We start from the raw sequence: 16,157 nt of genomic DNA, 5'->3' as shown, positions 1-16,157 counted from the left end.
CACGCCCACAGTGTGGTAGTAAATATTTGGGCAGCCCTTCACTGCACACACCCCTCATCAATCTAATCTCACTGTGTTTTTCATTTTCTGTTTTGTACTGTATTTCAAAAGCAGATCCAGAATTTTAACATTCATGTTACTGATTTGACATTTAAAAAAAAACAAGTTCCATGTAGTCCTTCCATTAAAGAAAGAAGAAACCTTTCATTTTAACCAATTGATACAGTTTTGGACTGTTTTACTTTGGATTCGTTTTGGCTTCTGGCACCGCAATATATCTCAAATGATTCGTTTCCTTCTTGGAATAAAGTTCTGCTCTTCTCCCACAGATTAAGTAATGTGTACTTCCAGACCTATTGTGTAAGCAAAACACACCAGGAAGTAGCGTGCGAAGACTAGTGATTACTGACTCTGTTCTCAGCACTTTTTCTTTTTTATTGAGCAAGAGAAAGGAGGCTCTAAGATTCTGACTGCATAAAACTAAAGCTGCTTTTTGAAAAGATTCAAGACAAGGCTGAGACTACCAGCAAGAGAAAAGAATGGCTGAAGAAAACGAGAGTGTTATGGAAAAAATGAATAAGCTATTTGATGAGAATAACGACAACACAAATGAAGAGCTTTTTTTTACTTTCAAAGGAGTTTTGTATCCTAGTCGCCTTTGTAGTGCAGAAACTTTTGAAGCACTGGAAACTCTCGAAGCAAGAAAGGATGATATGCTGGTAATGGCTTATCCCAAATGTGGTGAGTATCTACTCTTCTTTCTTTCTTTTGCAAAAGAAAGAGGAACATTATACTGACTTTTTCATCACTTTTTTTTCCAAGTTTATATTCCACTTTGTTGCCTCTGGGATAATCTCAAATTTATCTGCAATGTATTACAAGACATCCTGAAAATATCTTGAGTTTCAGTTGTTTTCCCCCTCAGCTATATGGTGAGAGGGTAGCATTTGTCACACCCCAAAAACAATCCAGAAGGGATGTGGTTGGGAAAGGCTTGACAATGGCTGGGGGCCAAGTGAAACTGCTCAGCATTTTATGATCCTAGAAGCAGGGGTGAAATTCAGTAGGTGCTGACAAGTTCTGGAGAACCGGTAACAGAAATTTTGAGTAGTTCAGAGAATTGGCAAATATCAACTCTGGCTGGCCCCGGAGTGGGGTGGGAATGGAGATTTTGCAGTATCCTTCCCTCAGGAGTGGGGAGGGAATGGGGATTTTGCAGTATCCTTCCCTCAGGAGTGGGGAGGGAATGGGGATTTTGCAGTATCCTTCCCTTGCCATGCCCACGACCAAGTCTCATCCACAGAACTGGTAGGGAAAATTTTTGAATTTCACCCCTGCTTATAAGCTATGAATAATTTGCATAAACTGCCTGTTACATTCTGTTACAAAACAAAATACTTTTATTTTTGTATCCACCCCTAAAAAGTAATGTAATTAGGCTTGAGGACAGCATTTTAAATATTTAGCTTTATGATGAGATGTCTTCCCTGTTGACTAATAATTTAATCTCTTTCTTTCTCTCTCTTTTTCTCTCTCTTTCTCTTTTTTTCTCTCTCTCTTTCTTTTTCTTTCTTTCTTTCTGCCTGCTAAGAAAAGAGTCAGTCCTTGATTTGCAAACATTCATTACTAACTTATATAATTATAACTTATATAATTATATTGTGCAATTATAACAGCACACAAATAATGACTTACAACTGGTCCTCATATGTATGACCTTTGAAGCATTCTCACTGTCACATTATCAAAGTTCAGATGCTTGGCAATGTGCATGTATTTATACAACTGCAGCATTCTGGGATCATGTGATTGCAATTTGTGACATCAAAGTCAATGGGGGAAGCGGGCCTCCCTTATCAATCATGTTATGTATTTTAACTACAGTTATTCACTTAACCACTCTGGTTGTGAAATCACATACCACACTTAACAGGGGGCTAGACTAGAATACCTCCAAATCCCTTCCAACTCTATTATTCTGTTAACAATCGGCTTGTTTGGCAACCGAAATTCTGGTCTGTTGTAATTGTTAGGACTATGTGTATACAGATTTTTTATTTTTTTAAAAAAAGCATGTCTTCAGACCGGCTGGCCCAAACTCTTTATTGTTGTGAGCCGCCCCGAGTTTGCGGAGAGGGGCGGCATATAAATCCAATAAACCTAACCTAACCTAAACCTAAACCTAAAAAGTATTTTTCGTTTGACATTTTAGACATTTTAACTATACCTAACTTGTTCTGGTTGGCTCTGGGCCAGCTCCTGCCCCAAGGACTGTGGGGGTGGATGTGGGTGAATCCTCCCAGGGTCAGAGGCCAGTTTTATTGCTGACTGCTTCTGACAGCCAAGTGTCTGAAGCAGATAGTGGAATGCAAAATTTAATTTTTAGAAAGTGATTATTTATCAGCAAATAATTCCTAGTTTCATTATATCAAGAAAAGACATTTTTCTGTTGGTTGGTCATTGTAATGAAGACATGGTTGGCTGGATCCAAGAGTCATATATGAAAAGACTGTAGAAAATAAAGGAAAAATAACATAGGCTTTTACATGTTCGGTCCTAACTCCTGGAACTGGATGAATGAGTTATGTTGAATTGAGAGAGATGTGCCTTGGAAAGGCAGGAATTCATACTGTGAATCCTCCGCAGTCTGCATTGGTTGCCGATCAATTTCCGGTCACAATTCAAAGTGTTGGTTATGACCTATAAAGCCCTTCATGGCATTGGACCAGAATATCTCCGGGACCGCCTTCTGCCGCACGAATCCCAGCGACCGGTTAGGTGCCACAGAGTTGGCCTTCTCCGGGTCCCATCGACTAAACAATGTCGTTTGGCGGGACCCAGGAGAAGAGTCTTCTCTGTGGCGGCCCCGACCCTCTGGAACCAGCTCCCCCCGGAGATCAGAACTGCCCCACCTTCCTTGCCTTTCGTAAAGTTCTTAAGACCCATCTCTGTGTCAGGCATGGGGGAACTGAGACATCTCCCCCAGGCCTATACAGTTTATACATGGTATGTTTGTGTGTATGCTTGCTTTTAATAATGGGGTTTTTAGTGTTTTTTAAATTATTAGATTTATTCTTACATTGTCTTTGTTCTTGTTGTGAGCCGCCCCGAATCTACGGAGAGGGGTGGCATACAAATCTAATAAATTAATAAATAAATTAATTAATTAATTAATTGCTCCTTGCCACTGGTATCCTAGCAAGCCAAGTCATTCTTATTTGCTCCCATCACTATAAACATCCCAAAACGGGGCAGCCTGGCCACAGTAATCCAGACTTGGGTCATTAGCCACAATCCAACAAAGTGGAACTCCATCTGTGAATGAAAAACAACTTCCAAAGATGGCAACATGCAGTCACTAAATAACATCCAGAACTGAAGGAAATATTATGGCGTTTATAGGAATTTTTGCTTTTCCATAGTTTTGTCTCCTGGGCTTGTTTGAAGAGAAAATTTGATATATTTCTCTGTTGTCCCTCAATGGATTTTTAAAATCTTCTTATATAAAACCAGACAATATCCGCCCTAATATAAATAAGGATTACTACAGAGGCCTGAAACAAGAGACCTATATGGAAACAATTCAAATTTTCTTTTGCATGAAGTTGGGAGGATTTTTATTACAGCAGACTTATGGCAGCTCAAGTTAAAGCAATGGTTCTTTGCTTTTGCTCTTAGCATTTTAAAGTTGGCAGCTTTAAGGATGGTTGTGGTTTGTCTTCAGGCTGCTCTTGTTACTGAGGGATTGGGAAATGGAAACAAATGGTGTGGGGAGACTATTATAGATAACCTCCTTTGACACATCTTTTAACATGCTCTGCAAATCTACTGCAATTGAGGCTATTTGAACATTTTTATTTTTATTATTATGTCAATACAACACAGCAAACGAGATCACTATGCTGGATTTCGTATTTCATCACCAGTCGGGCACTTCCTAAGCACCTAGGACTGCACGATGTAGCGGCGAATTTTGTTTGCCGATCCCAGTAAAGTGGCCTTTTGCAATTGACAGATGGAGATTTTGTCAATTCCAATGGTTTTTGAATGTCCACTGAGATCCTTTGGCACTGCGCCCAGCGTGCCAAGTACCACTGAGACCACTTTCACTGGCTTATGCCAGAGTCGTTGCAGCTCGATTTTTAGATCTTCGTATTTCACTAATTTCTCTAGCTGCTTCTCCTCAATTACTTCTGTCCCCTGGGATTGCGATGTCGATGATCCATACTTTCTTTTTCTCCACAATCAGGATGTCTGGTGTGTTATGCTTCAGAATTTGGTCAGTCTGAAGTCTGAAATCCCACAGTAGTTTTTCTTGCTCATTTTCAACCACTTTTTCGGGCTTATGATCCCACCAGTTCTTTGCCACTGGTAAATGGAAGTTCTGGCACAAGTTCCAGTGGATCATCTGTGCCACAGCATCATGTCTATGCTTGTAGTCAGTCAGTGCGATCTTTTTGCAGCAGCTGAGTATGTGATCGATTGTTTCATCTGTTTCTTTACAGAGTCTGCACTTTGGATCGTCTGTTGATTTTTCAATTCTGGCTTTGACAGCATTTGTTCTAATGGCCTGTTCTTGTGCCGCCAGTATTAGTCCTATTGTCTCCTTTTTGAGTGTTCCACTTGTAAGCATGGCCAGGTCTTTTCTTTATCCACTTTGCCTTCAATCTTCTCCAAGAACTGGCCATGCAATGCTTTGTTCCACCAACTGTCCATACGACAATACATTTTCTTCTTCTTCTTCTTCTTCTTCTTCTTCTTCTTCTTCTTCTTCTTCTTCTTCTTCATCATCATCATCATCATCATCATCATTATTATTATTATTATTATTATTTATTAGATTTGTATGCCGCCCCTCTCCAAAGACTCGGGGCAGCTCACAACATAACAGTGATACAATGCATTACAAATCCAATAATAGAAAAATAAAATCAATTTAAAACATTAATAACATAGTAAAATCCCTTATACAATCAATCATACACATTTAATCTAATCCATCATACAGTAGGCCGAAAACCTAACAAAAAAGGGGGAGAGGGTAGTAATTATCCCCACGCCTGGCGACAAAGGTGGGTCTTCAACATTTTACGGAAGGCGAGGTGGGTGGGGGCAGTCCTAATCTCTTGGGGGAGTTGATTCCAGAGGGCCAGGGCCACCACAGAGAAGGCTCTTCCCCTGGGTCCCGCTAGCTGACATTGTTTAGTCGACGGGACCTGGAGAAGGCCAATTCTGTAGGACCTAATCAGTAGCTGGGATTCATGCAGCAGAAGGCGGTCCAGGAGATATTCTGGTCCGAATCCATATAGGGCTTTATAGGTCATAACCAACACTTTGAATTGTGACCAGAAACTGATCGGCAGCCAGTGCAGGCTACCGATCCTTCCCTTTGGTGAATAAAATATTCCCAGATTCAGTACCATATACTGTACTTAAAAAGAGACTCAGCAGAGGTGCTGTTCCACCTCTGAACCTTAAAGGACCTATGGAAAAGAAACAGGGGAAGGAAGGAAAGAGTAAAGATGACATTTCAAAAAGAGGTAAGGAAGATATTGAATGGGAGGTACTGATGTTGATGTCACCTTGGGAAGAATTCAATAGGTGCCCCTTTTGGCACCAAGTGCTCAAACTGGAACACACATGAGTGCCAGAGTCCCGGAAACTGGAAGACCAGCTGGCTGGTGCACATGTCTGTGCCGATCGCCTGGTCTTCAGGTTTCTGGCATGCACATATGTGCTGGCCAGCTGGTCTTCAGGTTTTCAGGGTTCTGGCACGTGTGAAGATTAGCTGGCCGGTGCACATGTGCCCACTGGAATCCAGAAGACCCATTGGCAGTGCCATGCGTGCCGACAGAGAGGGCTCTGTGTGCGAAAGGTTTGCCATCACAGCAATTGGTGAATTAAAAAGAAAGAAAATAAGTGCCCTGAGAAAAGAAAATAGCTGCCCCGAGTTTTCGGAGAAGGGCGGCATACAAATCTAATAAATTGAATTGAATTGATTAAAAATGCCAAATCCAGTCTAAATGTCTGGCTGACTGTGCAGACAACTTTGATGATGATGATGATGATGATGATGATGATGATGATAATAATAATAACTACAACAAAAATAAACAAATAAACAAATGCCGATCCAAGTCTCCGGAGAGGAGCAGCATACAAATCTAATAAATAATAATAATAAATAATAATTGAATGAATGAATGAATATATATATATATATATAAAGAGACAGTACCCATTATTTCCCAATCATTGTTATTCCTCTCTCCTTTAGGCTCACACTTTGCCTCCTCTAACATCTGTTTTACCCATAATCTTGTGATGGGCCTGCGTTGTTCCTGTCTCTCTCATTGTGCTGCTCTTCCAGCCTGCTTTCTTGCATTCGTTTGGAATTTATCCCACCTTCATTGGGCCAATCTCTATGCCTACGGTGGGAAAGTGTAGATAGAAGTACCTTCAAAGCAATATCTGATAGCTTATTATTATTATTATTATTATTATTATTATTATTATTATTATTATTATTATTATTTATTAGATTTGTATGCTGCCCCTCTCTGAAGACTCGGGGCGACTCACAACAGTAATACAAAAACAATATAACAGTGAGACAAATCTAATATTAAAATAAAACATATCTAAAACCCCAACAATTTAAAACCATACAACACATACATACCAAACATAAAATATAAAAACCTGGGGAAGGATGTCTCAGTTCCCCCATGCCTGGCGGTAAAGGTGGGTCTTGAGTAATTTGCGAAAGACAAGGAGGGTGGGGGCCGTTCTAATCTCTGGAGGGAGTTGATTCCAGAGGGCCGGGGCTGCCACAGAGAAGGCTCTTCCCCTGGGGCCCTCCAAACGACATTGTTTGGTTGATGGGACCCGTAGAAGGCCAACTCTGTGGGACCTTATCGGCCGCTGGGATTTGTGCGGTAGAAGGCGGTTCCAGATGTATTCTGGTCCAATGCCATGTAGGGCTTTAAAGGTCATTCCCAACACTTTGAATTGTGACCGGAAACCGATCAGCAGCCAGTGCAAGCCACGGAGTGTTGCAGAAACGTGGGCGAATCTAGGGAGCCCCACGATGGCTCTCGCGGCTGCGTTCTGCACGATCTGAAGTTTCCGAACACTTTTCAATGGTAGCCCCATGTAGAGAGCATTGCAGTAATCGAACCTCGAGGTGATGAGGGCATGAGTGACTGTGAGCAATGACTCCTGGTCATAGTTCCCTCTAAGCTGAGCAGTGAGCAATCGCTCACTTAAAAATCATCATCAACTCAGAGTTTTCCAAACCTGCCTAGAAGCCGAGAGGGAAAGAGTGAGAGGGAAGGAGAGAGAGAGGAAGAGAGGAAGAGAGAGAAACAGATAGAAAAAAGAGAGGAAGGAAAAGAGAAAGAAAAAGAATGGGAGTAAGGAAGAGAGAAAGAAAATCAAAATCTGGTTTGAAACTAGCTCAACTATTTAAGTGGCATTTTGATATTGATAGAGTTGCCCTATTATGAGCTCACTGTTATAGACACACAGTACAGTATTTTGTTTTTAAATTCTCTGAGGCAAAACAGGGTGGTTTTTTTGTTTGTTTGTTTGTTTATCCATTCATTCATTCATTCATTCATTCATTTATTTATTATTTCTGTGCCGCCCAGTCCCAAAGGGACTGCCGCTCAGACACTATACTTTTCCGCCCCCCCCCCCCAAAAAAATTAGAGGGAACACTGCTCCTGGTCCAGGTAGGGCTGCAACTGGTGCACCAGCTCTGCTTTACTCCCCAGGGAGAGAAAGAGGCAATACACAAGGGGGGGGGGGAAGAGACTACAGAAATCCCTTTGTTCATCTGTCACCATGACTAAGGAGAAACAACAATGTTAATTGATTATAATTCATTAATTATAATTACAGGAGGGAAGAAAGGGTGTGACCCTATTATGCCTGCAATGACTATATTGAAGGACATCACAAAAAAGCAAGCATCTCTCCAATGGAGATTTTACACCCTGACGAAGTCAATAGGGATTGACACAAGGTTATTAATTTTTAGTAGTTTTAAAATAAATTTTAAACACTCTGGAGATCGTGATGACTACTGCCTCTTTATTTATAAGTGTACCTGGAACTCGCATTTTTAGGATAATTCTCAAATAAATAAATCTGGTATTTGTAACACTTTTTAAAATGTTCAGTTGACTGTTTCGTGTTTAATGAATAAAATAAAATAGAATAATAACAATAACAAAAACAATACAGTATTTTCATTAAACGTGTATGCTGCCCAACTCTCTCAATGACTCAATGATAAGATAGAACAGCAGCAAATTGGCTATTTTAGCAATTACAGATTCCTACAGACCCAAAGAGGGTACCTGACTCAGCCTTTTGTAATGCTGCTAGATGGAATGGGCTGTGTAAACCAGGATCACTGCCTGCTTGTCACCTGGATCTTGCAGAGAAAATGTGGTCTTTACTATAGATTAGGTAAAAGAGCAAACCTGAAATTCACTTTCTACTTACTCAATTTCTAGCAATCATAGATTGGAACACATCATAAAATGTACAAGGTAAAGTCTAAATGTTCTAGATTTTTTCCCCCAGTCATGGTCTAATAGTGCTTGGCATACTGAAATTTTCCTGGGTTCAAGAAAACACATTTGTTGTTATGCTTATGGTTATAAAGTTAATGCAATCTATAATCTAAATGTACCTTATCTGTTTTCTCCTATAGGTACCAACTGGGTATTTCAAATTCTAACTGAAATGGTAGCTGAAATTTCAAATAATAAGGAGATACCACTAGAAAGACCCCTTTTAATGCTTGAATTTGGAAAACCAGAAAAATTTCTGGTGAGTATGAATTCAGCCTTTACCTGGAATAATATAAATGATTAAATACCTGGCTAATTTACCCTAGTTCAGCAGATGGCAGCACCAGAGATGAGCTTAACTGATTGGAGTCCTAGAGTTCTGGCTTGTAAACTACACTGAGGATTTGCAATAATAATAATAATAATAATAATAATAATAATAATAATAATAATAATAATAATAATGGTAGTTGTTGTTGTTGTTGTTGTTGTTGTTGTTATTATTATTATTATTATTATTATTATTATTATTATTAATTAAATTTGTATGCTGCCCTTCTCCGTAGACTTGTCCTGGGCCAGAAAAAGCTGTGAGTATGTATTCATGTAAGTCATCAGGAAGTAAAGTAGAAGTGGGATTCAATTTTTTTTACTACAGGTTCTGTGGGTGTGGTTTGATGGGCATGCCATGGCTTGGTGGGTGTGGCAGAAGAAGGATACTGTAAAATTTCCATTCCCTCCCACTCCAGGCAAAATCTCCATTTCCTCCCAATCGGTTGGGACTTGGGAGGGAGGAAATAGTTGGGGGCATGGCCAGTCAAAAGTGGTATTTACTGGTTCTCTGAATTGCTCAAAATTTCCACTACTGGTTATCTAGAACTGGTCAGAACCTGCTGAATCTCGCCTCTGAAGTAAAGTCAGACTTGAAGATAGCTTTATTTTTATTTTACCATCTACAGTACTTACAGCTCTTTTATAGATTATTGAACTTGTTTTGATAGAGTTAGAATCTTGGGATTTATGAGCCTGTTGTAGAACAGGATCAAGGAAACAGATATTGAGATGCAAAGAAATTTAAAAAGCCTTTCAAAGTTATTTTACTTTTTGCCATTCCATGGGTTTTGAGAGAATGTACTTCTAACTAACCAGCCTAATCTCCAGTCTGGTTTTATGTTTTGGTATGTTTGTGGAATTTCTTTGTGTATGCAACAGAAATGTAAGTGGAGCTGCCTTTCCAGAGCAGAGGGCAGGCCAGGAGACTTGAGATTACAGACAGAGGAGATATTTTATTATTTATTGTTATGTATTATTTATTTATTAATTGGACTTATATGCCGCCCCTCTCTGTGGATTCGGGCGGCTTACAACATTTCGATAAAACAGATACAATATATAAAACATAATAATAATCTTGATGCAGTAGCGGGTTGCTACCAGTACAGTAAAGGATGATGATCACTGCGCTGCAGGGGAAGCTTTCGTTAACTTGCATGTGCATGCATCCCAGCATGGTTTTGCTTCTGTGCATGCGTAGGAAGCAAAATCTTGTGAGGTGTCGCACACGTGTGTGAGATTTCAGTGATTTTTTTGTTTCTGCGCATGTACAGAAGCAAAAAAAAAATATCACTGAAATCTTTCTCCTGCATGCACCCCTCGCAAGATTTTGCTTCCTACGCATGCGCAGAAACAAAAACATGCGGGACATACGTGCGCATGTGCAAGCTAAACGAAGCTGTGAACCTAGGACATGGATAGTGGCGATAATAGGAATCCGCCCCTGTCTTGATGGTCATTATTGCCATCTACGTAATGAAGAGGCTAATGTGGGCTTACCAGTGCAGATAGGTTTGCAGCAAATTGAACAGATAATCCTCATTTATGACCACAATTGAGCCCACAGTTCATCAGCAGAATTTTTTAGCATCTTTTGGTTTTGATTTCAGAAAATGAAAGAACAAAAATCTCCCCGTTATTATGTAACTCATCTGCACTACGATAACATTCCAAAATCCTTTCTGGAGAACAAAGTGAAGGTAAGGAACCAGTTTCACTGTAAATACAATTGCCCAAAATTACGTGGTTGAATCTCCGTATGTAGATACTGAATATTATATATTTCTGAAGATCCCAAAAAATTAGAAAAAAATAAAAATAAAAACCCACCCAGATTTTTTAAATAAAAAAAGAGATACTCAACATATGCCTCCTATATTATATCTGGTCCCCCCATTCATTCATTCATTCATTCATTCATTCATTCATTCATTCATTCATTCATTCATTTTATATGCTGCCTGCCTCCCTGTTAAGGCAACGTGATGTACCTGTCTTCCTCGCAATACAGAAATACTGTACCTCTCCAATCTTACTGGGAGTAAAGGAGTGGAAATCTTGCACATTATGATATAACAACCTCCCACTCTGAATTTGTATTTACATCAAATTGCCTATCTTGAGGCCCCAAGGCTCTGTTGGTCTGATACTAAAATGTTGCTACAAAATTGTGAAATAATAAAATAATTGAGGCCAAGACAAAAACATTTGATTACATTTACAATTGACAGCAGTTTCATTCATAGTTTCATTTACAATTGACAGCAAATAAAATGTTTTTGTTTTGACCTCACGTATAACTTTTTAGGTTGTGAGTCTAAGTATGCCACCATTCAAAAGCCAAATGCAAAACACAACCCTGATTTATGTCTTAGTTTCATTATATAAACACTGCGAACATCTACTGGCTGTTTATAATTCTTTTAAGTCACATTTAATGATCGTCTATCTTTTTAAATAGATGCTGGTGGTATTTCGAAATCCCAAAGATGCAGCCACATCCTATTATCATTTTTACAACAAAAACCCTTTGCTCCCTAATGCCAGTTCTTGGGATGACTTCTTTCAAAAGTTCATGAGTGGTGACGGTATGTTATCTTATCTTATCTTTTGTTTGTTTGTTTATAAAATGTATTGGCTGCCATTTTTCTAGAATGATAGCACTGCAGGTAGTATCAGACTTGTCCTAACAGGCTATGATTTGGATTGTAATAATTTATCACTAATTGAATTAGAACAAACTTAGTTAAATTTCATCACATAATCCAGTTGATTTATTTTAATTGCAATTATAAAAATGTACCCTCCGCAGGTCAGTCTGGAGCCAGTATCATATTGTATCCTACCCAGATATCTCATACTTACAATAGACTCAATGAAATCAGATTACAATATCCATGATAAACCTGATTCCAATCCAGTTGATATGATTGTGATTTTTTTTCATTTCCCTTGTCTTGCGTAGAAAACCTAATTAGCTGGTGAGATAGAGATTGTGTACATTTCATTTCAGTTGCGTGGAATTCCTACTTTGACCATGCTCTGGCTTGGGACAAACATATGGATGAAGAAAATATAATGATAATCACCTATGAAGAACTGAAAGAAGTAAGCCTTTTAGAAATTATAAAAATATTTATATTACATATTCATTTTTCTGTTGACTATAACTTTCTCCAGCAACTTCTATATGTGTAGAGAGGCAGAAGGGGCAATGAAGGTACTAGTGACAAAAAGTGAATTATAATATCTTGATGCAAATCCTATGACTTGTGTCCAGTATCAGGATACAAGCAAAAAAAGATGGAGTTTGCACAATGACATAATCATTCATGCATCGCCATTTTTTCATGAATAATCCTGTTTTACCTCCCAGGATTGCTGTTTAGACTGATCCAGATTTATGAGCGGAAATTAGCTTGGAGTTCTGATAGATAAATGGGGGACCCAAATTAAAAGATCCAAATTTCCCGCTTTCCCAAATAGAATATTCTTGGACGACACCACCAGCCAGAAGTGGCCGGTTGGTTGCTAGGCTAATCCTGTAACATTAATAGAATGGTTGGTGAAGTATATGCCAGTCTATACAGGGTAAAACTGCACAACACGGAACAGGAGGAAGTGAACCAGCAGCGAGGTAGATTAAGACCCCTGAACTGTTTGGTTAAACATGGTATATTGGTTAGTATGCTAATCCATAAACTCTGCTTTCTGAATCACAATGGCTAGAATTATTCAACACCTAAACCACAAATAAACTTACTTTTAGTGCAGTGTAAAAAATCTAGCCTTGTTCTTAGTGTTTTGTCTCAGTGCTATGCTTTGACTTTTCTGTATTGCAAAGCTTCATAATTAATATAGAGTATGTTTTCATTACTAAATTTACTTGATATCTAGGTTATTTAGATTAAATATTGTAAAATGAAAATATAACTGGTGTTTTTACAGTAAGGGGCAATCCTAATTCAGGCTCTATACATGCTAATGAGACTGAAAAAATATTAACAATTGGATTTGGAAAAATGAAAAAAAAATGTAAATATTTAATATAAACAGCACAATGTTGTACACATGACCCTCAAAAGGTAAAGCTTTGTACTATAAACCCTGAAACCTTGAACATAATAATTTTCACCATTGCACATCATTTACTCCTTCTCATTAATAAAGACGCTAATGCAATATACTGTAATATGGACTTTTCTATAACTTGGTTGGGGAATTCTGGGAGTTGAAGTTCATACTTATCAATATTGAGAAAACTAACTCTAACTCATCTCATTCTTGGGTGCACAATGTATAGCTAGTGCTCCCTCAACAACTATCATATTTAGTAACTATCCAGTATTGACAATGTAACTTTAATGTAACTGTAAGTGTAACTGTAAATGTAAACTAACCCAGGGTCTACAGGACAGAGACACTAGAGAATTCCATAGTACCTGGGACAAGTGGTATGTCTGGATAAACAAAAAAAAAAATATCAAAAATTTTGAAATCCCATACCTATTCAAAAGAAAATAAGGAAAATGGAGAAACAAAGAAACTATTACCAAACACAATCATTGACTTTCATGGAACTACTAATTTGCAGTTAAATACAACCCAAAGGAAGAAGTATAGAGAGATAGACATAAGATAATTTAAGAAGATCAATTTATATTGAAACTAGGAAATGATATGGGTGTAAATAAATAAGCTGTAAACAACAAGGTCCAGCCAAACAGCTGGCATTTGTGTTAATTTACATACAATGTAAATTATTGTATAAAGCATTATGCTTTATTATATAATGTTATTTTTTGTTTGTATGTTTGTCTATGTTTTTCTTTTCTTGTTTTAAATGTAAACAATTAATAAATATTTTTTTTTGAAAGAAAATGTAACTTTACAGCTTATCTTCATACTTGCGACCATCACAATATTCCCACAACCACATGATTGAGATGTAGGCGCATTGCAACTGCAGGGTATTTACAAGCTTCAGAATGTCCCATGGTCACATTATCACCTCTTATATGCTTCACGGCTGGCTTCTAACAAGCAGAGTTAATGAAGAAGCCGACAGTAAAATACCAAGTCACAGTCATGCGATGTCTCCCTTAACAGCCATTTTGCTTAGCAAACCGAGTTGCCAGTCCCAATTGTTGTAAATTGAAGACTGCCTGTATTATTTTGCTTCTAGAGGTGAAATAACTGATTGCACTATTTTACAGAACCTTCTGGAAGGAGTCAAACAAATTGCTGACTTTTATGAACTCCCTCTGTCTGATGAGATGATTAAGTCTGTTGCAGATAAGGCTACCTTTCAAGCAATGAGCAGCAAAGCTCCAGAAGTTCTTGGTCACTTTGCTCCTGTTATTTTCAGAAAAGGTATTGTTTCTCTCAGATCTTAAGACTGGTCTTAACAAGCTGTTTCTTCAAAGAACCCACATGTCCCCTAGTGGAGATAATTAGTAGTACTAGCAAAAACTAAGGTTTATGAATTGCTATAGTATCAGTACTTTGAGGGCTTATTTCAGAATTTTGTCTTTCTGCTACATTGCAGAATAGAGAACAGAAACCCTTTAAAAGACACTGAAATGTCTTTTTACTTTCATCATCATATGTAAAATATGAACCTGATCTAACGCATTCTTTAAATAAACAGATATAGCCATGAATCCTGCCACCAAGATGTAACCTACCACCCTCCAAATGTTTTGGATGTTAATTACCCCATCACTTCATTTCATTTATTCCCAAGTGTCCTAGGCTATAAAGCTTTACTATCTGGAATATCCATTAAATTTCAGAGTACTGTGGAATTGCATATGAATACATTACAAATAGTGATGGGCGAACCCAATGGTGTTCGGGTTCGGCAAGTTCGGATGAACTTCATTCAAAATTCGGCCGAACCTGAACCCAAACGGTTCATGGTGCCAAAGCTCCGCCCACAGAATCTCTTTGTGGGAGGAATTCCCCAGCTCCTTCAAGGGGAGGTCTTTTCATATATAAAAAAAATATTTTTACAAAAAAGGACGCCGCAGCAGCACCGCAAGCAAAGGGAGGTCCTTTCATGTGAAAATAAAACCTTTTATTTTTACATGAAAACACCTCCCTTTGCTTGCAGCACTGCTGCGGCGTTCTTTTTTGTAAAAAAAACAAATTATATGAAAAGACCTCCCTTTGAAGGAGTTGGGGAATCCCTCCCACAAAGAGATTCCAGGGGCGGAGCTTTGACATCACGTATACCGGCAGGTTGCTAAGGACGCCAAAGTGATCACTTCCTGGATTCCATGAAATCCTTTTGTGCCTCCCTCCCAGCCTCCTGACTGGCTGACAGCTCCTTGGTGTTCACCTTTCTCCACCGCCACCGGCGCCCGGCTCCTTCTCCTCTTCTCAGCAGATGACAGCCGGGTGGTTGCTTTCGTGGTGTTCGGCACAAACGCCGAACTAAATCACGAATTTTACAAAAATGTCGGGTTCAACATGCCGAACACCACAAAATTCAGTACGGACCTGAATTGTGTGGGTTCGGTTTGCCCAACACTAATTACAAACCATATAAATTATGCATGATTCCACATTCCAAAGGTATTTCAAACAGTTGAACTTTTATAGATGAAGATATAACTAATTCATTTTTTAAATCTATCCTCTACAGGTGAAGTGGGCGATTGGAGAACTTTGTTCACTGAAGCTCAGAGCAAAGAAATGGATGCCAAATTTGAAGCATGTTTAGCTGGGACTAAACTGGGTGCAAAACTAAAATATGATAAATATTGCAAATTTTAAGATTTGTACTTTTGAAATAAAGTCATTTAGATATAGCTTTTCCAAATGAGAAATTAAATTAATAAGCCAATAAAAATAATATATATTTCAAGATGTTTTACTGTTTGGTTTATGTTTATCCAATCTAATTTTAACTTTCAAACAAGATTTAGGAATTAGCGTGTACCGTAAATGCTGTGAAAGTTATTATGAAATTGTCTTTTATATTTTTAATAACCATATTTCAAAGAGACCACAATTCTATCCCTCTTGAAACAATATTGTATTTCATAAACACTTTTGTCAGATCTAATCCTGCCAAAAGTCAGAGATTCAACCTCTTTTCTTGCTGATTTATTTATTTATTGGATTTCTATGCCACCTATCTCTGAGGACTCGGGGCGGCTCACAACATATAAAATATACAATACACAATATCTTAATCCAATTAACTAATTAAAAATCTAAACACCCCTCCCC

The 16,157-nt window shown here is 38.3% G+C and overlaps 1 protein-coding gene across 1 annotated transcript; it reads left to right on the top strand.

The window, feature by feature from the left end:
• The first annotated feature begins 99 nt into the window (after positions 1 to 99).
• LOC139157405 (sulfotransferase 6B1-like) lies at positions 100 to 16,018 on the top strand. Its single transcript, XM_070734132.1, has 7 exons — positions 100 to 741; positions 8,726 to 8,844; positions 10,529 to 10,618; positions 11,380 to 11,506; positions 11,932 to 12,026; positions 14,135 to 14,291; positions 15,568 to 16,018. Exons 1-7 carry the CDS (start codon positions 540 to 542, stop codon positions 15,696 to 15,698), a joined length of 921 nt encoding a protein of 306 aa, XP_070590233.1. The 5' UTR covers positions 100 to 539; the 3' UTR covers positions 15,699 to 16,018.
• Positions 16,019 to 16,157: the final 139 nt, after the last annotated feature.

Source organism: Erythrolamprus reginae, chromosome 1 (genome assembly GCF_031021105.1).
Source record: "Erythrolamprus reginae isolate rEryReg1 chromosome 1, rEryReg1.hap1, whole genome shotgun sequence".
Taxonomy (NCBI): Eukaryota; Metazoa; Chordata; class Lepidosauria; order Squamata; family Dipsadidae; genus Erythrolamprus; species Erythrolamprus reginae.
The sequence above is the reverse complement of the archived record's forward strand: the minus strand, read 5'-3'. Positions and strand labels throughout refer to the sequence as shown.

Coding starts and splice junctions, on each gene's coding strand:
- LOC139157405 (XM_070734132.1), top strand. CDS start 540: ATGGCTGAAGAAAACGAGAGTGTTATGGAAAAAATGAATAAGCTATTT. Junction 8,845..10,528: donor GAAAACCAGAAAAATTTCTG/GTGAGTATGAAT, acceptor TTTTGATTTCAG/AAAATGAAAGAACAAAAATC. Junction 11,507..11,931: donor AAAGTTCATGAGTGGTGACG/GTATGTTATCTT, acceptor ATTTCATTTCAG/TTGCGTGGAATTCCTACTTT.